At 38.2% G+C, this 27,702-nt stretch overlaps 1 protein-coding gene across 4 annotated transcripts in view; it reads left to right on the top strand.

Moving 5' to 3' along the window:
• Positions 1-27,702, top strand: part of LOC124555453 (muscle calcium channel subunit alpha-1-like) — a 566,027-nt gene that overhangs the window by 508,602 nt on the left and 29,723 nt on the right. For all 4 annotated transcript variants that reach the window (XM_047129373.1, XM_047129372.1, XM_047129371.1 and 1 more), the window contains exon 37: positions 16,139-16,257. In XM_047129373.1, the coding sequence (XP_046985329.1) occupies positions 16,139-16,257 (119 nt within the window). The remainder of the gene's footprint in view (positions 1-16,138; positions 16,258-27,702) is intronic.

Genomic DNA, 27,702 nt, shown 5'->3' with positions numbered 1-27,702 from the left:
AGTATTGTAGCTTCACAGTACCTTGAACTCTATGAACTTCACAATGTGCTTGGAACTTCGTCAGGTCATTCCTCTTCAGTGTCCTTAAATTGCCAGAATGTTGGTATGCTGGTTGGTGACACTTGTTGGGCTTGTCGGTCTGTCTGTTGTTGTGCAACTGCCACTGCTTGTGCAACCAGAAGTTGTTGTACCGTCATCAGCAAGGCAACAATTTCTGAGTTCTGAAACTGAAAAGCTTGTGTTAGATCCAGCACATTGGCCATCTGCAGCTGAGGTGCATGAGAATGGAAGGGGGTGGGGTATCCATGGTTTACGCAATTACATTATAGCAAAGCATCAAAAAAAGCCTCTGAAAAGAGAAATTTGATTAGTTCTGCTGCTCCACTCCTGGAATACATGCAGTAACACAAGAAGAAATTATGAATGACCAGACCTGCAACCTAAAACACAAGATAAACAAGCAAAATCTTCTTCTGAATTATACATCTTGCCATCTGTTACGTCATTTCTTTGTCTCTGTAGAGCTGTACCATGGGAAGCAAGAAGAGGATGTTGTTTGGTGGCTGGTAGCTTCTTTCTATAACACAAACTGCACACATATATTAACTGGGTTTTTATTCCTAGGAATAATAAGTCTACTTAGCTTAAGCTAGTTGTTGTGTGGTGCAAGCTCTCTGTAACAGTATATCTACATCTACATCTACATCTACATCCATACTCCACAAGCCACCTGACGGTGTGTGGCGGAGGGTACCTCTATCGGTTCTCCCTTCTATTCCAGTCTCGTATTGTTCATGGAAAGAAGGATTGTCGGTATGCTTCTGTGTGGGCTCTAATCTCTCTGATTTTATCTTCATGGTCTCTTCGCGAGATATACGTAGGAGGGAGGAATATACTGCTTGACTCTTCGGTGAAGGTATGTTCTCGAAACTTTAACAAAAGCCCGTACCGAGCTACTGAGTGTCTCTCCTGCAGAGTCTTCCACTGGAGTTTATCTATCATCTCCTTAACGCTTTCGGGATTACTAAATGATCCTGTAATGAAGCGCGCTGCTGTCCGTTAGATCTTCTCTATCTCTTCTATCAACCCTATCTGGTACGGATCCCACACTGCTGAGCAGTATTCAAGCAGTGGGCGAACAAGTACATGTTAGCTTCACTGCTGGTGAAGTACAGGTCTGCTATGTACACTCTTCTTGTTGGTATGTGCTGCCTGTCTCTGAGCTAGCGGCAGAGCTAACTGCTACTGCGGCTGCCACTGGTCTCGACTGATGACAGACTCGAACTCACTTGGTGCAATAAACTGCAACAGACTGGCCCTCCTGTCCACGGCGGCACTCTAAATACTGGCGGCCGAGAGGGCATTGGCAGTCCATTTCCTGCGAGTCTGTCACTGGCCTCTGTCGATACTCTCACAACCTCTTTGCCGCCTCGTGTGCTGGCACCAGCTTAAGCTAGCACACTGTCAACATGAGCATCCACCACAACAGACACTGACTTGTGTGAACCAGTATATTTTATGGAAGGTTGAAAAGGATGAGTGATATCTTGTGATTTGGAATTAATTGGAACATTTTGTCAGAACATTTTGTCAGAATGTTAGGTATGAAATTTCACTAATTTAAACACACAGACCAAGCCACTTCCTCAGTCTGGCAACAATAGCATTGCACTCTGGACTATGTTCTGAACAAAAATGTAATAAAGTGCTCTATCCCATCTCCAGGGCAATGGGAGAAAACTGTTCTAATGCTGTTGCTCCATTTACTTTTTAATGGTAACCTAGTTTCTTGAGTTGATTAGCATCTGTAATATATGTTAGTTCTTGTATCAGTATAATTCTGCCTTCTCGGTGTCCCATAGTGCAAAAACAGTAGGCATTGTGGAAAATTATTTTGTATTTACATCAGACTTTACAGTAATGTGAGGCTGTAGAAGTTTTGCACAGTCCATGCCATCTATAAAAATGACCACACATATGTTACATACAGCGGCTGGACAAAAATATGGAAACACTGCAAGAAATGCATGCTTGGACATATATGCAGATTCTTGGCATGCTGTTGTATTTTATCATGAACTGCACATGTGCAATGCCCTCAATGCATCGCAAGTGCCATTTGTGGTCAGAACAGTGTACTGTGTTGTTGTGAGTGAATTATGCCAGAGCTAAGTAAATTTGAATGTGGGTAAATTGTTCGTGTTTGTATGGTGGGTTCTTCCATAGCAAAGGTGGCCAAAGTGTTTGGTGTCTTAAGAGGCACCATATTAAAGACTTATATTGTGTACAGGGAAAGCAGAAAAACACCATTCATCAAGTCACAATGTGGTCAAAAGTGTGTGTTGAGCAATTGTCACATGTGGTCACTGAAAAGGATTATAATAAAAAATAAGAGGACTGCTGCAAAAGTCACTGTAGCACTGAAAGTTGCACTTATGAACCCTTCCAGTAACAGAACAACACCAAGGGAGCTCCATATGCTGGGAACTTCAGAGTGAGCCAGAATGCCAAAACCACATATCAGTGATACAAATGCCCGTAACAGGAAACCGTGGTGTTGAAGCCATAAAACCTGGACTATGGAGCAAAGGAAGAAAGTCACTTGGTCAGATGAGTCTTATTACAAACTGTTTCCAACTTCTGACTGAGTTTATGTCTGGCGTGTGCCATTTCAAGCCTATGATTGAGACAGATTGCTGCCAAGAGTGAAACATGGTGATGGTTCAGTGATGATTTGGGCAGCCATATCATGGTAATCCATGGGCCCCATGTCAAGGATTATGTGACCATTTTGGCTAATGAGGTCCATCCCATGGTACAATATTTGTTCCAAGATGACAGGGGCCCTGTTCACACAGGACTGACTTGCGAGCACGAGGAGGAATTGTTACACTCCCAATGGCAACCACCCTCACCAGATCTCAATATTATTGAGCCTCTGTGGTCTACTTAGGAGAGAAGGGTACATGATCACTATCCACTTCCATCATCGTTATCTGAACTTTCCATTATTTTGCAGAAAGCATGGAATAAGATTCCTTAGAAAATCATACAGGACCTGTATTTACACTACTGGCCATTAAATTTGCTACACCATGAGGATGACATGCTACAGATGCAAAATTTAACTGACAGGAAGAAGATCCTGTGATATGCAAATGATTAGCTTTTCAGAGCATTCACACGAGGTTGGCGCTGGTGGTGACACCTACAACGTCCTGACATGAGAAAAGTTTCCAACCGATTTCTCATACACAAACAGCAGTTGACCGGCGTTGCCTGGTGAAACGTTGTTGTGATGCCTCGTGTAAGGAGGAGAAATGTGCACCATCACGTTTCAGACTTTGATAGAGTTCGGATTGTAGCCTATCATGATTGTAGTTTATGGTATCGTGACATTGCTGCTCGCTTTGGTCGAGATCCAATGACTGTTAGCAGAATATGGAATCAATGGGTTCAGGAGGGTAATATGGAACGTCGGCCTCATATCACTAGCAGTCAAGATGACAGGCATCTTATCCACATGGCTGTAACGGCTCGTGCAGCCACATCTCGATCCCTAAGTCAACAGATGGGGTCGCTTGCAAGACAACAACCATCTGAACGAACAGTTCAACGGCGTTTGCAGCAGTGTCTACTATCAGCTCGGAGACCATGGCTGCAGTTACCCTTGATGCTACATCACAGACAGGATTGCCTGTGATGGCGTACTCAACGACGAACCTGGGTGCACAAATGGCAAAACATCATTTTTTTGGATGAATCCAGGTTCTGTTTACAGCATCATGATGGTCGCATCCATGTTTGGCGACATCGCAGTGAATGCACATTGGAAGCGTGTATTCATCATCGCCATACTGGCATATCACCGGGCATGATGGTATGGGGTGCCGTTGGTTACACGTCTGGGTCACCTCTTGTTTGCATTGACAGCACTTTGAACAGTGGACGTTACATTTCAGATGTGTTACGACCTGTGGCTCTACCCTGTGGTGTCACCGCCAGACACCACACTTGCTAGGTGGTAGCCCTTTAATTGGGCGCGGTCCGTTAGTATACGTCGCACCCGCGTGTCGCCACTGTCGGTGATTGCAGACCGAGCGCCACCACACGGCAGGTCTAGAGAGACTTACTAGCACTCGCCCCAGTTGTACAGCCGACTTTGCTAGGAAAGGTTCACTGACAAATACGCTCTCATTTGCCGAGACGATAGTTAGCATAGCCTTCAGCTACGTCATTTGCTATGACCTAGCAAGGCGCCATAGCATTTGATAATTAATACTGTGAACCATGTACAGTAACGAGAGATGTTCACCAATTGTGGATTAAAGTTAAGTATTACATCAACTACGTACTTTATTTGCTACTATAATTTCCCTTAACTGTTCCAGACCTCACGCCAGTCTGCGTGAGCTTAACGCGTGCATTTCGGCTACCTTACAGTGGCTTGGCTGTCTGGCCAAGTCACTACATACCCTTCATTCGATCCCTGCAAAACCCAACATTTCAGCAGGATAATGCACAACCGCATGTTGCAGGTCCTGTACGGGCCTTTCTGGATACAGAAAATTTTCGACTGCTGCCCTGTCCAGCACATTCTCCAGATATCTCACCAATTGAAAACGTTTGGTCAGTGGTGGCTGAGCAACTGGCTCCTCACAATACACCAGACACTACTCTTGATGAACTGTGGTATTGTGTTGAGGCTACATGGGCAGCTGTACCTGTACATGCCATCCAAGCTCTGTTTGACTCAATGCCCAGGTGTATCAAAGCTGTTATTACGGCCAGAGGTGGTTGTTCTGGGTACTGATTCCTCAGGATCTATGCACCCAAATTGCGTGAAAATGTAATCATATGTCAGTTCTAGTATAATATATTTGTCCAATGAATACCCGTTTATCATCTGCATTTCTTCTTGGTGTAGCAATTTTAATGGCCAGTAGTGTATCATCTCTGAGATGACTTGAAGCTGTTTTGAAAAAAATGCCAATGGTTTTTCTAAGCATGTAATGTGTTGTGCTTTTTGTGTTTCCCTATTTTTGCCCACCCCCTGTAACTCCTCTGAACCTTGCGGTGGTGTGATTTGGGATACCAAATTTACAGTATCATATAACATGGACCAGAAGCCATATATGCAGGATGTATTTTGCCAGATCATATTTGTTGATAACTTTTGACCACAGGTTTCATTTATAGAAATTAATACTTGGCTTAAATCATGGGTCATTACCCAAATGTTAGTATTTTGGTTACCATAACCCATAAAGAAACTTAATGTGTATAAGTACATTTGTATTAAAAGCCGTGTTCATTGCCACTGGTTTGTGAAAACATGTGTGAAGTTGTCTGCAGTGCTTCAGTGAGCTGCGCTTTCTAATAAAGTTACAGGAAGCTTTTTGATGTTGTCAGCTATGCAGATTGCATAGAAAAAAGTAGTTGCCACATTATGTGGCACTTTCTTTGTATGGAACCCCCATGCAATTTGTTATATTGTTTTCTAGACTGTGCTATCTCCTGAGAGCTCCCTGGTCAGAGAACTGTGGATGTTTTAGTTATACTGTGGCTCCTTCAGGTTCCCATTGCATTTCCATGTCATTGAATATATTTGTTACATTTAACAGTTCCTCCAATGCCAGGTTGGAAAGACTTAGTACTTTCTGCAGCTGGCTTCATATAGAGAATGTTGGATCAACACAATACCTTTGTATGAAGTTCTGCAATTTGCTTTTCTGCATTTGAAGTGAAATAACTTTATGGGAACCTGCAGTTCTGAAACTCAATGTTTTAAGGCTGATGTGCCCATTTGGAGGCTCAAATAAACACTAAACTGCCCAGAATGGCATGGATATTCTTTGAAAGATATCAAGACATATTATGCCAAAATACAGTAAATAGCATGGTTGTTACATCTCTTTTATGACAGATGTTCTGCACATCTGCCCACAACAGATGCAAGGCAAGCTACTGAGGCTCTGATATTTGTAAGTTACATTGTGAGCTTGAAAGCTCTGGAGTCAGGCATTTTAACATGAGTCCCATTTGTCCTTTACTGTACAGAATCTTGGAAACAGTGATGACACATGATTTGGTCAGTCAACTGTCATCTTGCTATGGTGAATTCAAAGAGATCTGTAGCTGCTGGTGGGCCACTAGGTGTTGCGGTATCCGTTGTTGTTGTTGTTACTAGTAGTACTGCATCTTCTTCTTCTTTTCTGCTAGTTGTTGTGATATCCATTATTGCTCTTGGAACATTTCAATGATACTTGGATCCATATTGTCTGATTGGACAATACAGTATGTGAATATGTAAGATCACCCACTTCTAGTTTACACTGTTGTGTCTCTGGATACAAAGAATAAAATAAGACTGTAGTTCAAGCACACTAGGCTGTGTGAATGAATACCCAAGTAGCTAATGAGTGGCAGTCTTATACTTAGGCCATCAGGTGACTGGTTCCAGCAGCTTGTCAGTGCCTGGGTTTCAGATATCCAGAGAGATAAATACTTGGTGACAGTTGCATGAAAGATTGTCTGCCCTCAGTGAGATACACTTGTGGCTGGTAAACCATAACTTTGCACAGATTCTATATACCAGTTGTGATGTTGCAGAACTCTTAATAAACTTTAGTAGTCCTTGAATGTCCAAACACAATTATTGTCTACATGTGAGGTGCCAGTAATGAGATGATTCCAGTTTCCTATTGCTACCCTGTTGGTCACAGTGTGTTCCTCCACTGGTGAGGATGTCATCTGAGTGTAGTGACAGTCTTAGATAATAGCAGTGTGTAAAAATTGTATCTCATTATTATGATCATACCAAAGAATATACATGAGTATTTTTTATTTTGATTCAGTAAAATTCTGGCATCTTCAGATGAAGGCTCTCCATCCTTTAAGTGAGGGATGAAATAATATTACAAACAATGTACTGAGAAAGACATTGTTAACTGGCAAACTAGCAAAATTGCAGATTTCCTACATATTACATAAATATTTTAGAGTTTGTGAACACTAATAGGTATCACCTTGTAGGTCAACAAAGAGAGAAATTAGTAACTAAAATGTTGCACTATAGTACAATGGTTAGTAAATGCTAAAACAAGTTCTAACAAGAATGCTACAAGGAACTGTCTTTGATAGATAAGAGAGCAGTCACTAAAATCGTAAAGCATAATTTGTGATTCTCAAATTCAGTCAACACAGATCATGTGTGGTCCAAGTTCAGAACTGTTATGTGTTACACTCAGAACTTATACCTACAAGTTCAGTGATAAACATTAGAAATAACCAGTCATGGTTTATCAGTAACAAATGCACTGCAAAAATAAGCTATTGTGATGTTGATTCAAAAATGTTGTGGGGTCACCAAACAAAAGTTAAGAGCAACTTTTGTATCTATGTAAAATTCAGTTTTTAATTCCTATCACAATTTCCATAGTTAGAAATTAATAAAAGATAGTTCACAGCATATAATAATAAAAAATTTGTGCTAAGTAGAATTGCTCAGCACACTGAAAGCTTCTAGCCACACAATTATGAAGTACCATGATATCAAAACAGAAGACAACAAAAGGAAAATCTTATATTTCATATTTTAAAAAAGCATTCACACGATAAAAATGTACTATGTTATCAGAATCTGACTACTACACAAACTCTTCACAATGATAATGGAAGTATGCACCCACCATCTTCAAACAATTAAAACTTTTGAAAATGTATAAGATGCCAGTCCTTCATGTAGTCCTGTTATGTTTGAAATATTAGCTTACCTTTATTGCAAATCTCTGATGTATTGTACAGTCACAAGTGATTAACAAAGATCCTAATTGCTCCCATATATTATGAAGTTATATCCAAGGAGGACAGGTAAATAGACTGAGGGGAGGATTAAGAAATTTCTTTCAAAAGATGAGCACTCATGTAGGAAGCAAATGAGATATGAAACACAAATTGTTCTCTTCACATAGGATATTTTGCAAATAATGAAGAGAGTGGAGAGATAGATTTTGTAATCCTAAGTTTCATTTTATTTATTTCTCCAAGGATAATCTCACAATTACATCAGAATTGTCATGGTAACACAATGCAAATCAACAGTTCAAAATATACAGCACACAGGATATGTAATAGACCTTATGAGGTTAGAACAAGTGGTTCACCATGGCCTTGATTAAGGAATCATCCCACAATTTTCCTAGGTCATTTAGGAAAACCAAGGAAAACCCAGATCAGGATGGCTAGACAGAGCAACACTATCTTCCTGAATATGAGATCAGAGTCTTAACAGCTGCACTGCATAATTTAATTGGTCCCTGTATTACAGATATTCAGACAATCTTTGGTACATGGAATACGTTCCCAAATTTGTGGTGGATTTTCTAAAAAAAAATTGCATTATAGAATCCAATGCCTTGTCTTCAAAAACTACATGTATACTTTCCAAGCCATTGTGAAGTGCATGACAGAGGATAATCACATTGTAAAAGAATATTAGGGTTTCTTCTCATTCTATCTGCATCTGAAACATGGGAAGAATGAGGACTTAAATGACTGTGTGCATCTATTTTCAAGCATCTACCAGTTCAAGTTTTTCAATACCTCAGCAATACTCTCCCATGGATCAATCACACCTGTGATCATTAATGCTGCTCATCTTAGTATATGTTCAATATCTCCTGATGGTCCTATTTGGTATGGTCCATCACATGTAAGTACTATTATAGGATGGGTCACACAAGGGTTTATTAATTAATCTCCTTTGTAGACTGATCGCATTTTCTCAGTATCCTACCAATGAACCAATGTACCCCACCCACATGCTATACCCATCACTGAGCCTATGTAATCGTTCCACTTCATATCCCTACAAATTGCCACCCACAGATACTTGTATGTATAGACTGATTCCAGTTGTGACTTTTTGATACTGTAGTCATAAAATACTATGCTTCTCTGTTTTGTAAAGTACAAAATTTTACATTTCTGAACATTTGAAGCAAGTTGCCCATCTTTGCCCCACTGTGAAACCATGTCAAGCTCTGACTTCTTCAAATTTACTTCATTATAAGTAACAGCATCACCTGAAAAAATCCTGAGGTTATTGTAATTATCATCACTCAGGCCATTGATATACAACTTTAATTACAAGGATGCCAATGCACTTCCTTGAGACACACAAGACGTTACTCCATTCTCTATCCAAGAGAACATGCTGCATCCACTCTACCAATAAATCATCAGTCCAGTCACCAGTTTCATTTAATAACCTATGAGACCATATTTTTATTAATAAATGTTGATGTGCTACTGAGTCAAATACTTTTTGGAAGTCAACAAAATTGCATCTGCCTGACTGTCTTGAACCATGGCTTTCAAAATGTCATGTGAGAAAAGTGAGAGTTGGGTTTTACATTATCAAAGTTTCAGGAATCTGTTCTGGTTGGCATGGAGGAGGTCATACTGTCCTGCATACTTCATTATCCTTGGGACACTGATGACCTCACTGTATAGCACCCTAAAACACTAATTACATCACATAATTACCTTTCAGCACATAATATATTCTGAGATTCTACAACAAATGGATGACTAGGCTACTGGATGGTAGTCCTGTGGATCACTTCTTCTACCCACCTTGTAGAGAAGTGTGAGCGGTGGTTTCTTGCAAGAACTGTGCACAGTATTATTTTAAGGGATATCTGGTATATTATGATTAAAAGAGGTATGAGTGACGTTTTCTTGCAAGCAGTGTGCACAATTTTTGTTTAAGGGATCTGTGATATATTATGGTTAAAATAAGGATACCTCAGCCACAAATTCTGTATAGAATCTGATAGGTATTCAATCACAGATTGAAGCTTTGTTTGGCTGTAGCAGTTTCAGTTGTTTATCAATGCCACTGACTGTAAGATCCATAGCATTCATCTTTGAGTGTTCATAAAAACAGAGACAATCTACTGAGCTCCCCTAGAATTTCATTGTGGTTACCATCTGCACCATCCACATTGCTGCTATATGTTTTTAATGTCATCTACTTACTTTCATATTGTTATCTTTGCTTATCTTTTCTTATCACTTGGAATCCAGCATGAGCTTCCTTAGTACACCAGTTTGCCTGTTTACATGTTCTATCCACCAGTATTTCATTTTCAGTATGGTCACAGTTGTGTCTTTCTCTGCTGTCTGTTCACTGATTGATTTATTTGTTATCCTATTTCTTATCATTGTTCCCAATATACACCACTCCATTATCCATTGGGCAGTGCTGGGTTTTTGAATTGTTTTGCATTAAAAATCCATGTGTCAATATCATAAACTACAATTCATGGAACACACTGGGTAATTGGAGTGATGGTAAGCTTTCCTTTTCAGGCACATCAGACACATAATTTTTAAAAGCTTATTTGGTTTACTGAAAGCAGTTGAGGCCACTTTGACTCTTCTATTTCAATATTTTGCTGATCATCCACTCAGCAATCATAAATACAAAAATTCATCAACTTGTTGTATGATTTTGTTGACAATGTGTACTATTTTACTTATATACTTACTTACATATGTTTACTGTTTATCCTTTTAGTCTAATTGTAATTATTTCCGAGCCTACTTTCAAACTTCTCAAGGTCAGTCAAAATAAATACTGTTGAGACTGAGTCAAATGCTTTCTCAAAATTCATGAACCCCAAACACAGCAGTAATTCCTACTAATTGCTCTGTTCTGTAATTTCATTCATGACATGCAAATGGTTCATTGTGCTGTAATGCCTTCATTTGAAGAGTTTCTGTAAACAATTTTGCAATTGCCATGTTTACTGAATAGCCTTCAGCTTTCATCATTTTGCCAATGGCATTGCCCCAGTGGTAACACGAGTTCACATTAGACCACCAAAGTTAAGTGATGTTGGGCTTGGCTAGCTCTTTAATAGGTGACAGTCTGGGTCTTCTGAGTGCTGTTGGCAAGTGAGGTACATTCTGCCCTTGTGAGGTCAATTGAGTAGCTATTTGATTGCGAAATAGCAGCTCCAATCACAAAAACTAACAGCAAATGGAAGACTGGTGTGCTGACCATATGCCCCTTTATATCAGCATCCAGTGCCACCTATTCACTGAGGGTAACATGTTAGTTGGTCAGTACTGTTGTGGCTTCTGAGGCCTGTTCAAACAGAGTTTAGTTTATTTTTCATCATTTTTATTGAAAACCGTCCTGTCTAGGTGCCTTTTTCTTTTTTATATAGGATATGGGTTTATACACTTTACCTGGCATCACTGATGGAACATTAATATTTTTATTATTCACTATCTGCATTTCCAATATACCTCTTGATCTACATCTAAATTTAAAGAAGTGTTGGAATTGTTGTTCGAATTTGTCACTGTTTTTAGTTATTGTGCAATCTGCTATTTTAACTTGTAAGATGTAGCTTCTACCCAACTGAGTTTTCTGTTTTGTTTCTCCAGATTTTTATTATTTTCAAATGCTTCTCTTTTTATTATATCTCCTCACAATTCTCTTGGTACATTACTAAATAGTTTTATGAAATCCAATATATTCTACCATGTTCCTATTATCATTAACTTAAAAATATAACTCACTTAGGTTTACATATGCTGACTGGCTAATAACATAATGACTGTATTGTTAGACTGTTGCACATTAATTGACTAAGACTTTGTGCACGAAATGTATTTATATCCATGCATATTCCAGAAAATAATAAGCTGAGAGAATAGTAAGATATTCCATTTTAGATATTTAATAAAAAACAGTAGAGTTAAAAGGGATGAAGATACAATAGACAATGAAGTAAATTTGTTTAATTACTAGCTTTAAAATTAGAAAATGATAATATTACTGCTACTATTTCATGAGAGCAGTTCAGTGTGCACAGGAATTCCCAAAGTTCATCAAAATGTGCATACAAAGTGAAATCTTCTAGTTTGAATAATTGCCAAACTAACAGTTTATTGTAGTGAAAGTATACAGTTTTCGAAACAGGAAAATCAAGTCTACAAGACAATGGTCCTGTGTTTTGGAAAGCATTGTATTTTAAGATTCAGACATTCTGCAACACAAAAATTTTGACTCCATATGACTATTGAAATATTACCAGGTTCAATTCTGTAGAGAATGTGTGCGCTCAGCAGCTAAGTTTATTAAAATTGAGCAATGTACAATAATCAATTGCAGATGTAGATAGATTTCAACCACTGTGTGGCTATCATCAATGCAATAAGATGCAAGTCAAATCATCATTATCACTCACCTGTACAAATAGCCCCTACAAAATTATCCATGTCAGTACTTCAGTTCACTGATCATGGATAATCTAGTAGGAGCTATTTGTAAAAGCAAGTAAGTGATGATGATTTGACTTGCATCTTGCAGCACTGGTGATAGCCATGCAGTGGTTGAAATCTAGCTAGATCTACAATAAACAATTTATCAGTGACTGGTTGCTATACATTTCTCAATTTTAATTGAAATATTACTTTTTTGGAAAAATGTCACAGTCTGTTGAAAAGAGGAGAATGAGGAGATGAGGAGCCATAAGTGAACTGTCTATGTCAGTCTTAAAAGAAACAATTTTTAACATTGTTGAATTTTTATCATCATATGGTTTGCAATTATAATAAATAATAAGTATTTCCTTAAATAAAATAATTCCCATAAGAACCAAGTATACTGTTGTCATCAGCAATCATTAAATTATATATTGAACAATAAAGTTTGATGAAATGTTTCATGGATAAAAAATTAGTTATTTTATGTTAATTATCATATATGTACTACTAACAAAAAAAAACTGAAATGGAAAAAAATAATAAGATTGGCATTAGGTGTGATATAAGAACAAGTCTGATAGTCCCAGCTTGCTCTGTTACTGCTGTTCAATTTAATCTGATCTACCTCCTTGTTCTTATAAGAGAGATATCTCCAGCTCAATTGTTTGAAACTGATTTTAAAGATTTTAAACAATGGAGATTTGTGTGTTCTACGATCCATCAGTCTTTTATGTGTAAGACTCTACATTTGCATACAGTCAATAATTGAAGGTTAATGAATGCAATGACTACAGAAGCTCATATCTCTAAAAACAATACCACACAACAAATAATTATAGTGGGTGGATAGAAATATGGAAACACCAAAAACAAAGCACATTGCCATGCCTAATATGAGGTAGGAAAACTGCTGGCATTCACAATAGTTTCCAGTCATCTCAGAATGGATAAATACAGGCCCCATATGGTGAAAGTAAATCTTATACCACACGGCCTGCAAAATAGTGGCAAGCTCAGGTAATGATGAAGGAGGTAGATAGTGACCACACACACTTCTCTCAAAAGTGGACCACAAAGGCTCAATAATAGTGAGATCTGGTGACTGTGGTTGCCAGGATAAGTGTGACAATTCAGCTTTGTGCTCACAAAACCAGTCGTGGATGGTGCAAACTGTATGAACACAGGCCCTGTCATCTTGGAACACAGCAACAGCATTGGGGAAGAAATATTGTACCATGGTCAGCCAAAATGGTTACATGATCCTTGGCAGTAATGTGACCTTGCAGAATAACCATGGGGTCCATGGAATTCCACACTGTGGTTGCCCAAATCATTGCTGAATGCCAACCATGTTTCACTCTTGGCTGCAAGGAGTCTGTATCAGCCACAAACTTGGCCAGAAGTTTGAAACAGTGTGCAACAATACTTGTCTGACCAAATGACTTTCTTCCATTGTTGCATAGTCCAGATTTCATGGCTTCAGCACCACATTATCCTGTGTTGGGTATTTACACAACTACAATTTCCACCTCATTGAGTTCCTTCATGTTGTTAAAAATTTCAATATCTCCTTTAAAACACAAACATACACACACAATTCTAGCTTTCGCAACCAACGGTTGCTTCGTCAGGAAAGAGGGAAGGAGAGGGAAAGACGAAAGGATGTGGGTTTTAAGGGAGAGGGTAAGGAGTCATTCCAATCCCGGGAGCGGAAAGACTTACCTTAGGGGGAAAAAAGGACGGGTATACACTTGCGCACACACACACACACACACATATCCATCCACACATATACAGACACAAGCAGACTGTGGTTATGTCTGCTTGTGTCTGTGTGTGTGTGTGTGTGTGTGTGTGTGTGTGTGTGTGTGAGAGTGTATACCCATCCTTTTTTCCCCCTAAGGTAAGTCTTTCCACTCCCGGGATTGGAATGACTCCTTACCCTCTCCCTTAAAACCCACATCCTTTCGTCTTTCCCTCTCCTTCCCTTTTTCCTGATGAGGCAACAGTTTGTTGCAAAAGCTTAAATTTCATTTGTATGTTTGTGTTTGTTTGTGTGTCTATCGACCTGCCAGCACTTTCGTTCGGTAAATCACATCATCTGTGTTTTTAGATATATTTTTCCCACATGGAATGTTTCCCTCTAATGCGATCCTGTTATCTCCCTTGTAAAAAATGGAGAGGCAACCCACATCCTTTTGTCTTTCCCTCTCCTTCCCTCTTTCTTGATGAGGCAACAGTTTGTTGAGAAAGCTTGAATTTTGTGTGGATGTTTGTGTTTGTTTGTGTGTCTGTCGACCTGCCAGCACTTTCATTTGGTAAGTCACATCATTTTTGTTTTCAGATATATATTTCCTACGTGGAATGTTTCCTTCTATAGAGAGAGAGAGAGAGAGAGAGAGAGAGAGAGAGAGAGAGAGAGAGAGAGAGAGAGAGCTGATGGAGTCATTTTTTGCCAAAATGGAAGTAATTGTAACATGTGACATGAGAACACAAGCTCACTGCTAGATAAAGTATATTTTCATATCACAGGTACCAAATTTAACAATGAGAACAGTGTTCAGGGTGCCACATGGCAAGCTAGACACCTACAGTTCAGTCACGAAATGAATTGCACTATTGACCAATTGTGAAATGGGTGAGTGATGATAATACCTAGGTGGCACAAAAGTCTACAGCCTTTTTGCCTTACGTAGGGAGCATTTCAAACAGGATTGGTTGTATTTTGCAGAAATATGTTGTGCAAGGTTCCATAAAGGATTATCTTGGTTTGTATAGGGGAAATTTCTACCATAGTCCTTGCAATTGTGGCATGTCATACATTAATCACACTATCAGGAATGTGGAGGATTTGTGTACTGATAATTAGCAGCACACATGCTTACAATAGCTCAGCAAATCTACCATTGCAGAGATTGTCCTGGCACCAGACATCCTATGGAATATAATGACACAGATATAACAGTGTTATTAAGGAAGCTGCTGAAATCAAATTAGCAAGTTAAATTTTAAATGGAGATAGTGGTTTTTGTTTAAATTGTGCATGCGATCCTGCTATCTCCCTTGTAAAAAATGGAGAGGCAGTGTTTATGCTACCTCAATCATTGATTATTGATTTCACTATAGATAACTCCTGACATCAGTCACCTTTGGTTTGTGATGGCACTAGTGTTTACAGTGTGTGTTAATGTTATCTTGCTGGAGTTTCCCTGAAAACTGAGATTTTGAATTCCCTTGCACAGTGCTTACTTGCTTTAATTTTGCCTTGAAAATGGTAGGGTGTACTCCTACCAAATTATCAGCAGTTGTTGATGATGTCACCCAGCTGCATTTCTGTAAGTTATTTGAATATTGTATATGCTGGAAGAAACTCAGGTCTCCATGTGTCACATGTGTATCAGCAAGGGGAACAAATACTTAAAACACTGTGAAGATGGCTGTAACTCTTTAACCAACAATACGTCAACAGGCATTATCTTGCTGGAATGAAAAGTTGGTTCAGGTGTGTGGGGGTGAAAGCTAAAGGAAAGACTGGTGTTGATACCAGTTGCAACTGATGAGCCTGCTAATGATGCTGAATCATCCCCATTTCATTTGCAGCTTTACATTGTCTTAATTAACTATTGTTATGTTCAAAAACACCTCTCAGATTCATTTTTTGTTAATTTTATCAATGAGAGGGGAGGTGTTTTAAATCAGTTGCATGTGTTTACCCTTAATCCAGTGGTCCATTCACTTGAAACCTAGTTAGAATAACATTTACAAACATCATGTAATATGAATTTGAATTTTTTAAATTAACTGTTGATATGTAGAAAAGACATTTTATAATGCTTTTTCTTCTCCATAGGTCTCACCCACAAATTCTATAGATTACTTGCCCTACAATTCAATTCATAGGGCTATAACTGAGAGTATGAATCATGTAACAAGCATGACAAAAGCAGCTGTAGCCCCTCAGATAATGAGGTACGTATAAATATTGTTCCTCCACTCATATACTAAATGTACACAAAGGTTTACTGTTTAGATATTCAGCAGGACAGATCTATGCATTGTAGCATCATTTCACAATATATTGTAGCTGCAGTCTTCTCTTGATTAAACAGTATTTAATACTGATCTTGACTATATTCCAGATCTTCACTCTATAGAGGGCACTATTTTAGATATTGAATAATTTACATGATATTAAATGGTTTTTGATTTTGAGACAGCTGCATTGTGAAAAATTAACATTGAGACTAAATGATAACTTTTGAGCAACACATTGAGGCTGTCAAAATTTATTTCAGGCAATCAGTCCATACCATATCTAGGAAATTAGCTTTTGGGAAAATGTGAGAATCCTACATTTTTGTCCTGAGCAAACTCCTAGTGGAGGCAGTTTGCTGTTTTCTCCTTGTAACACATTATAAAGTATTTAAGAGTGTATCTGTGTCATGGGGATGTGTTTAATGTTATGATGGACGAAGGGAAGGGAGAGAGCTAAACCCTTTGCTGGCACATAGACTACTACTCGTAAACAGCACCATGACAAGGGTACCCATACCTGGGGGCAAGGGCAAGGGCACCCTGCCCACCTCTCCCAAGCTCTCAGTGAAAGGAAAAGGTATATAGTATAGTCAGGTGTTTTTCTTTTGGGTAAATGATTCAAAATTCAGTGTTACAGAGGTTTTTAACAGGGTAGAAACTGCAACCTTTTTGGGCTACTTACAAGTCACTATTCATCTCCCAAAGTATTAAAAATACTCCATACCTACAGGTTTGGGACCCCCTCCCCTCCCCCCCTCCTTGCACCATAAAAACTATTGTATGGGCACCCTTGCACTAAGAGGGCCACCAAGTTTAGCATCCCCATCTGACAGATGGATCACCATCCATATTATCCCATGCCTTCACCCTATGAGACACTGTGAAGAGGTCTAGAAGTTAACCATGACAGAGGTGCAAGGTGTGGTCATCAGGAACTGTATGCCTGTTGGTGATATGGACAATGTTTAAGGGCACCAGCTTGCCTTTCTCACACTGCTGTAGATGTGGCTTATTCACCTTACCTGGTTGACCTTTTGATTGCCATGGATCTGTTCATATACAGTGCCACTTAAGTAGCATATATACTGAGGATGTGTTAACATGGGTAATCGTATTTCCAGTCCAAAGACTCATCGTCTGTTTGTAGTTTGAAGTTTGGGGCTGCTTATTTGGAGTATTTTTTTTTCTATTGTTGTCTCCTGTCATTATTTTATGCTTGATTTTGCATCTAACTGTTTGTAATGATTGCCATAAGTGCTATTCTCACTATTCTTTTTCTTCTTTGGTGAAAATAACAAGTCATCATAACTGCCTAGAGTGGGAAAGATAAAGGTTTAATGCTCCAATGACACTGAAATCATTAGAGACTTATCACAAGCTCTGATTGGACAACAGGGCTGGCAGCAATTCACTGCACTGGGTGCACCTGGCTGCAAATTGTTGTTCATACCTGGGTTCAGAGCCCATCCTCAGTTCCTACTGGCACTGGCTGATGTGGTGAAGACACCTAACTACAATTATGGGGTAGATGCAGAGCCGTTGTTGTGCAGAATCATTCCCAGAACCGATTGTGGTCTTCTGGTTTGCAGCAGACTGGGAGATCTAAATGATTCTGTGATGGGATCAGATGCAAGTTTCGTGATTCCACTACTGAGTGGAGAATTGAAGGGTTCCCCTTAATAGGTCAGGAATGCACTACCTGCAGGAAGCAGCCACTAGGGTGGCCGAGTATGTGTGGCATGCACACATGGGTTTTTTAGAATGGATAAAACCCTCCACAGGCCCAATAAGATGCCTTCTGAGTCCAGTTACTATATGTTAATATAGTATTGGCCAAAATCAGGAGTATCTATGGAAATCTCTCAGGACTAATCTCTTTTATAAATGGTAACAGTGCCCACATAGTACCAGGGGTAGCAAACTGGTTGAAACCAGATGCAAATACCAATGAAATTCTAAATTCGGATTGGAATATATACCACAAAGATAGGGTGAATGATGGTGGTGGAGGTGTGTTTATAGCCATAAAAAATATGATAATGTTCATGAGGTTAGTACAGATTCTGAATGCAAAATAGTTTGGGTGAAGACAAGTGTTAAAGGTGGATCAAACACTGTCATTGGTTGCTTTTATAGACCCCAGCCTCAGCAGAAGTAGTTACAAAACAGTTTAGAGGAAACTTGGACAATATTTCATACAAATTTCATAGTCATTTTCTAGTTTTAGGTGGAGATGTTAAGTTGCCAGCTATAGACTGGGAGACACGTGTAATTAGGATTGGCCATAGGGACAGAGAATCGTGTGAAATTGTCCTAAGCACTTTACTTGACAATTAATTTGGTCAATTAATCAGAGCACCAATTCAGAGAGATAATGTCTGAGACCTGCTGGTGACAAACAGACCTGAAATTTTCAACCCAGTTAATGTAGAATAGGAAATCGGTGATCATAAGGCCATTACAGCATTACTAAATATGGCTGTAAATGGATATAAAAAGAAAGGCAGGAAAATCTTTCTGCTTAGGAAGAGTGACGATAAACAAATTTCAGATCACCTGAGCAGTCAGCATAAAAATTTCATCTCCAGCATTAACAACATTCAGTGTCAATGGACAAAGTTCGAGAGCATTGTATGATATGATTTAGGCAGGTATGTGGTGGTTGCGAGTGATCATAAAGGCCTGCCGTGGTTCAACAGTCACGTTAAAAAATGGCTACTAAAACAGGGGGAGTTTCACTGCAAATTTAAATGCAGCCAAACCCTCAGAGAGAAAGAAAAACTAAATGAAGCTAAAATTAGCACGAGGAGAGCCATGCATGAATCATTCAACGAATTCAAAAGTAAAATTCTGTCTACCAATTTGACAAAAAATTCTAAGACATTTTGGCCTTATGTTAACCATAATGGCATTGAAATGGAAGGTGACACAGGAAAGGCCAAAATACTAAACCCTTTTTTCCTAAACTGTTTCACAGAGGAAGGTCACACTGAAGTGCCTACTTTAAGTCATTGCATGAAAGACGAAATGGCTGATATCAAAATAAGTGGCCACACTATAGAAAAGCAACTGAAATCCTTCAACAGATGGAAGACCACTGGACCTAACAGGATACCAATACAATTCTACATAGAATATGTGAAAGAACTTGACCCTCTTCTAGCAGCTGTGTACTGTTGGTCTTTGGAGGAATGAAATGTTCCTGATGATAGACAAAAAGTGCAGGTCATTCCCATTTTAAAGAAGGCTCATCAGACAGACCCAACTATAGGTCTATATGACCGATTTCAGTCAGTTGCAGAATTTTTGATCATGTTTTATGCTTGCCTGTTATGTCATTTGTGAGACCAAAAGTCTGTGTAGGAACCAACACGAGTTCTGAAAACATTGATCACGTGAAATCCAGCTTGCTCTGTTCGTCCACAAGACCCAGGTGCTGAGGTAGATGCTGTGTTCCTTGACTTATAGAAGGCATTCAGTACAGTTCTGCACTGTTGCCTAGTAAACTAAACATGAGTGCATAGAATATCAGACCAACTGTGTGATCACAGCATGTCATTCTAAATGGAGAGAAGTTTTCAGACACAAAAGTAATTTTGAGTGTGCCCCAGAGGAGTTTTATTGGACCATTCCTTTTCACAGTACATATATAAATGACCTAATAGACAATGTCAGAAGTTCCATGGGGTGTTTCATAGAAGATGATGATGTTGTACACAAGGAAGTCCTGATGCTATAAAATGCAGGAAGACCTGCAGAAAATCGATATTTGGTGGAAGGGGTGGAAATTGACCCTCAATATAAACAAATGTAACATATTGTGAATACATAGAAAGTAAGACCCATTATTGTATGATTATGTGGTTGGAAAACAATCACTGGAAGCAGTTATTTCCATAAAATATCTAGGGGTATGAATACAGGGTGATTTGAATTGAAATGATCACATAAAATTAATTGTTGGTAAGACAGATGCCATACTGTGTGTTATTGAAAGAATCCTTAGGAAATGTAATCCATCAACAAAGCCAGTAGCTTACAAAAGCACTTGTTTGACAAATACTGGAATATTGCTCACCACAATGGGGTCCATACTAAATAGGACTGGTACAGGAAATAGAAAAGATCCAAAGAAGAGCAGTGTGTTTTATGACATGCTCATCTAGTAATCACAAAAATGTCACAGAGATAATCAGAGAACTCCAGCGGCACACGCTGCAAGAGAGGCACTCTGCATCACATTGTGGTTTATTGTTACAGTTCCAAGAGTGTACATTCCTATAACAGTCAACATATATATTGCTTTCTCCTTTGTATGTCTCACAAAGTACTATGAAGATAAAATTAGAGAAGGCTTACTGGCAGTTGTCCTTCCTATGAACTATTCACGACTCGAACAGTGAAGGAAGGAAGTGACAGTGGTACATAAAGTATGCTCCACCACATACCATATGATGGCTTGTGAAATATTGAGGTAGATGTAGAAGGAAGTTGATTGTCTTTCACGAAGGAATTGTCCTAGTATTTGCTTTAAGCATTTAAGAGAAACCTCAAAAAACTTGACTCTTGGATACTCAGATGAGAAATACAATACTCGTAGATACATATCAATGCCTTAACCACTGCACCAACCTGATCGCTGATAGAGGATGAGTTTATGAAGATGCTCATAAGCAGTAACAGTGAGGATGATTTCTTTGATGCCTAGAATAGGTAAATTATGACAAATGAAATCAATTGACTGCATTTACACTCCAGCATTTTAGTGTGTACACAGCAGCAACAAAAAAAATTCTGTTGCACAATTTGGAGAATAGTGGCAAGAGTCTTGAAACTGTATGTAGAATGGGGATATAATGTTTGTCTCAATAACTGAGATTTAACCTGAGACAGTTATGTATTTCTCTGGCTTCAGATTGTGCCACATGTGATATTGGTCATATGAACTTGTGCACCATACCAAAACTAGAGACACAGAAATGAGGATAAAGCCAGCCTTTATCAACACCTGAAATGCTTGCCATAAAGTGCTGCAACAACAGGGAAGTGTGGCTGTTGACTAGATGAGAGGTAGGGGGGGGGGGGGGGACAACTATGAAGCTATGTCACCAATGGGGCCAATGTACATATCAAACAGACAGAGAATTAGATGGAAAAACATAGGGTATCTTTTATTCGAGAATAGCTTTATTCATTCTTGAGTTATTTCATATTTTGTACAGAACAAGGCAACACTGGTTATAGAGTATGTTGTATGGTATGTAGGAAGGTGCTTGTTAGTCAGTTCACTGATTCCTCATGGACTCTGCTGTCTGATGTATGCAAGAGTTCTGTTTTTCTTCACACAAACAACTGCCTTCACATGTCTCTGCAAATACAAACCTAATGAACTTAAATCCAGAGAGTATGGTGGCACTCCACCAGATCTCTCTGATCTAGCTGTGTGTAGCCCAAATTTTCATCACTGGTATATGGCTAACCCCAGTTTCCTGCAAGATGCAGTGAGTACTGCACTCTGAACTCTTACTGAATGATTCCAGAGCAGTGGTTGATGTTGCTTCACCTGTAGTCATTTTGATCCTGGCTGTGACAGAGCCACTTTAAGAGACTTGTGTTAGAAGATCCAGCACCATACACTACCAGTAATTTGTCTGGTCCCTTAAACCCACAAACCAAAACCAAAACTACCAGTAATTAATGGGTGATCTGTATTGTTTTACATTTTCTGCAGTAACATGGATGCTGCACTCTCCAGATATCAGGCTAATCTTAGTGTGTTTGTCTTGTGTTGACGCCATCAACTTTCATACCAGCTGTAAAAATGCAACTTCAGTCATAACTTGAGAATGGATAAAGCTATGCTTAAATAAGAGATACCAAATTCAGTGTGGAATCACTTGACTATCTTCACATGCCAACGTAAAATCATTGCATAAAACAATGAAATGATGTAGTTCAATCTGCACATTCTGCCCCTGTGATGGTCAGATTCTCATCCTCTCCACAGGTTCATACTACGGCAGAAATTGTTAATATCAGTGGTCTGTCTGCTTCTGACAAAAGAACTTTAAAGAAACATATGCAAGAGAATGACAAATAACTGGCAGAAAAGGGCATGCTGTTGATGAGAATCCTCTGTGATTTAGGAGGAACCAGTTTCCAAATGTTATTGTAACTAATCACTGGAAGAAACAGATACAAATTTTTATGTATACAGTTAACTCAGAACATAAAGTATGGCATGAAGTCAGATTAATTGCAAAACATGCAATGAACCATTATGTGTGAGAGTTATGACAAAAAAAATCAGTAATTTGAATCTGGAAAAAAAAATTTTTAATAATTTGAGAGCAATGTTGAGACTTCTGCCATTGTCACATTGTGTACTTAGGCTATAGAGAAGAATAAATTGACTATCTATAATTTATATACTGAGTGCTTGGTTTACAGTAGTTTAATGAGTGAATAACAGATCTCTTGAAAAAGATTCAACAAAAGTGAAGGGAAAACTTAATTGTTTGTGATCCACAGTCAATGATGTATCATATCGATATCACAGACATTTAGTGTACACCCCTGTGATATACATCCCATCAGTCAGAAAAGCTTTGAGACTGGGCTAATAAAACATAAAGCTAAGATGTTGGATTTAAAGCTTGAGGAGCTCTACTCCCCCCGCCCCTCTTCCTCCACCACTTGAGTACAATGTGCAGAACGTTCATACAACCATGTGAAACTGTCAGAAAAGACCTTCTTTGGGATGAATAAGAAGAAGAAGAAGAAGAAGAAGAAGAAGAATAGGCCTCTGGTATGTTCTGCCAGTCATAAAAGGCAAGGAAAAGAACAAACCACTAATAGGGCTAACCCCCCTTTTAGTGTGATTAGTTGGCTCAGGACAGAACTAATGAAGCCTCAGACAAGCGCTGTCATCGTTGGGGATGACGCTTGAACCCTATGCCTATCCACAATGGTAACGACACTGCTAGCCATATGGGAAATGATTTAAATCCAAATAGAGGTGTTTTGCAGGATATGCTTCCTGCAACCACTCTAGAAGGAAAACAAAGACAGAGGATGACATGGTCAGATGAAGTTAACTGACACCTCATGTTCTGTTATTACCAAGCAACAAACCTAGGAACCAACACAACTGGATACAGATCACAACTATACACAACATTTATTACCAGATACCCATAATTAAAATTTTTAACAGAACAACGACTAGCTGATCAGATCCATGTAATAATAAAAATGTAACAGGATACCCCAGTCAGAATTAGAAAACATCAAACTACAAGTACAACAAATACTGGAACAAAATAATGTGCAAATCAGAAGAAGAAGAAAATACAGTAATGGACTCAAACAACCCAGAGCAAACAAACAAAGAACAACACTCATCAATTAAACAATCAGAGGAAAACGAAATCTTAAGACAGCCACCAGAACAAGCACAAATAGAACATGAAGTGACACACATGTTAGATATAGAAGAAAAATGTCAGCTGACATATATAGAATACAAAGACACAAATACAGACATTAGACCATTCTTGCGTAGACCACCTAATAACCCACAAGTCGAAACAACAATAACAACTATCAACACAATCATACACAACAAAATAAATGAAAATACAACTATGGAAGAGTTACAACTACTGGTTTATATAGGAGCAATCACTACACTAAATATACACACTAGGCAGAGATCAGAACCAACCAACACACAGAAGAAACCCACAAAACCAGGATGGCAACACAGGCTACAGATCAGAATAGAAAAACTGAGAAAAGACCTTGGACAGCTAACACAATTCATAAGAAATGAAATGTCAGACAAAAAACGAAAAAGGTTAGGTAAAATCTTACAACAAGAAACGATAGAGCAATTAGATCAAAAGAAGCAGAAATTACAAGCATTGGCCAAATGACTTAGAAGATACAAAAAAAGTGAAAATAGAAGGAAACAAAACCAAACGTTCAACACAAACCAAAAGAAGTTTTACCAGACAATAGATAACACACACATTAAAATAGACAATCCACCAAACATAACAGACATGGAACACTTCTGGAGCAACATACGGTCAAACCCGGTACAGCATAACAGGCATGCACAGTGGATACAAGCAGAAACAGACACATACAAGATGATACCACAAATGCCTGAAGTGATAATTTTGCATCATGAAGTCACCCAAGCAATTAATTCTACTCACAATTTTAAGCCCCTGGAAAAGATAAAATAGCAAATTTCTGGCTGAAGTAGTTCACCTCAACACATTCACATGTAACTAAATTATTTAACAGTTACATTGCAGATCCATACACATTCCCTGATACACTTATACATGGAATAACTTATCTGAAACCTAAAGATCAAGCAGACACAGCAAACCTAGCTAAATATCACCCCATAACATGCCTACCAACAATATACAAAATATTAACTTCAGTCATTACACAGAAATTAATGACACATACAACACAGAACAAAATTATAGTTGAAGAACAAAAAGGCTGCTGCAAAGGAGCATGAGGATGTAAAGAGCAACTGATAATAGATGCAGAGGTGACATATCAAGCTAAAATTAAACAAAGGTCACTACACTACGCATACATTGATTACCAAAAAGCTTTTGATAGTGTACCCCACTCATGGTTACTACAAATATTGGAAATATACAAAGTAGATCCTAAACTGATACAGTTCCTAAACATAGTAATGAAACATTGGAAAACCACATTTAATATCCAAACAAATTCAAATAATATCACATCACAGTGAATACAGATTAAGCGTGGAATATACCGAGGAGACTCAGTAAGTCCTTTCTGGTTCTGCCTTGCTCTGAACCCACTATCCAACATGCTAAATAATACAAATTATGGATACAATATTACTGGAACATACCCACACAAAATCACACATTTGCTGTGTATGGATGATCTAAAACTACTGGCAGCAACAAATCAACAACTCAACCAATTACTAAAGATAACAGAAGTATTCAGCAATGATATAAATATGGCTTTTGGAACAGACAAATGTAAGAAAAATAGCATTGTCAAGGGAAAACACACTAAACAAGAAGATTACAAATTGGATAACCACAGCGACTGTATAGAAGCGATGGAAAAAACAGATGCCTATAAATATCTAGGATACAGACAAAAAATAGGAACAGATAATAAAAATATTAAATAAGAACTAAAAGAAAAATATAGACAAAGACTAACAAAAATACTGAAAACAGAATTGACAGCAAGAAACAAGACAAAAGCTATAAATACTTATGCTATACCAATATTGACCTACTCATTTGGAGTAGTGAAATGGAGTAACACAGACCTAGAAGCACTCAATACACTTACACAATCAAAATGCCACAAATATAGAATACATCACATACATTCAGCAACAGAAAGATTCACATTAAGCAGAAAGGAAGGAGGAAGGGGATTTATTGACATAATAAACCTACATTATGGACAGATAGACAATTTAAGAAAATTCTTTCTAGAACAAGCAGAAACTAGCAAAATAAACAAAGCAATCACTCATATAAATACATCGGCTACACCACTGCAATTTCATAACCACTTCTACAACCCTTTAGATAACATAACATCAACAGATACGAATAAAGTAAATTGGAAAAAGAAAATGCTACATGGCAGGCACCCATATCATCTAACACAGCCACACATCGTTCAAGACGCATCCAACACATGGTTAAGAAAAGGCAATATACACAGTGAGACAGAATGATTCGTGATTGCAATACAGGATCAAACAATATACACCAGATATTACAGCAAACATATTATTAAAGATCCCAATACCACAACAGATAAATGCAGAATTTGCAAACAACAAATAGAAACATAGACCACATCACAAGTGGATGTACAATACTAGCAAATACAGAATACCCCAGAAGACATGACTATGTAGCAAAAATAATTCATCAACAACTTGGCATACAACTTAAACTAATAAAACAACACGTTCCCACATATGATTATGCACCACAAAATGTACTGGAGAGTGATGAATACAAATTATACTGGAACAGAACCATTATAACAGATAAAACAACACCACATAACAAACCTGACATCATACTCACCAATAAAAAGAAGAAATTAACACAACTCATTGAAATATCCATACCCAATACAACAAATATTCAGAAGAAAACAGGAGAAAAAATTGAAAAATACATCCAACTGGCTGAGGAAGTCAAGGACATGTGGAATCAGGATAAAGTTGACATTATACCAATTATACTATCAACTACAGGAGTCATACCACACAATATCCACCAGTACATCAACGCAATACAGCTACATCCAAACTTATATATACAACTACAGAAATCTGTAATTATTGATACATGTTCAATTACCCGAAAGTTCCTAAATGCAATGTAACATATACCGTACAGTTAAAAGGAAGTCATGCTTGATCAAGGTCTGCGTCTCTTTCCATTTTTAACCAGACATAACGTCTGAGAAAGGAAAGAATAATAATAATAATAATAATAATAATAATAATAATTTATTGTCATTTGGCTGATTACAGCAATAGACAAAGTCAAGAGCGTATATTTCTACATAAACTACAGTATTGATGTAAATTGCTTTACGTAAAATAGGTACATGTTAGAATACAGTATTTTCATCCTCAAAAAATTCATCAATAACATGAAATGGATTGTTCACTAGTGGATTGTATAATTTAGCTTTAAAAATATTTACAGACAGTTCTTTAAAGTCAGCACTTAGTGTATTAAACATCCTTAGTCCAAGAAATAGGTAGGAGTTCTGTGATTTTGATAATCTATGATGTGGCATGTCTACAGATGTTCTGTTCCTAGTATTATGGCCGGCTGTGGTGGTCTAGCTGTTCTAGGCGCTCTGTCCGGAACCGCATGACTGCTATGGTCGCAGGTTCGAATCCTGCCTCGGGCATGGATGTGTGTGATGTCCTTAGGTTAGTTAGGTTTAAGTAGTTCTAAGTTCTAGGGGACTGATGACCACAGATGTTAAGTCCCATAGTGCTCAGAGCCATTTGAACCTAGTATTATGGCTATGAATATCACTTGTCAACACAAAATTAGAGACGTTTGTAATGTACAATAAAACATTGTAGATGAATAAGTTTACTATTGTAAGACACTGCAATTTAATAAACAGAGGTTTACAGTGTTCTGTTTTATCAGAATCCATTATTATTCTTATTACTTTCTTCTGTAAAAGTAAAATGTCATTTACGTGACAGCTACTACCCCACAGAAAGAGTCCATAAGAGATGATGCTTTGGAAAAAGGCTAAATATGCTGATCGCACATAATCATTGGGAACATG

Source organism: Schistocerca americana, chromosome X, assembly GCF_021461395.2.
Source record: "Schistocerca americana isolate TAMUIC-IGC-003095 chromosome X, iqSchAmer2.1, whole genome shotgun sequence".
NCBI lineage: Eukaryota > Metazoa > Arthropoda > Insecta > Orthoptera > Acrididae > Schistocerca > Schistocerca americana.
Note: the sequence above shows the minus strand (reverse complement) of the source record. Positions and strands in the feature narration are given on the sequence as shown.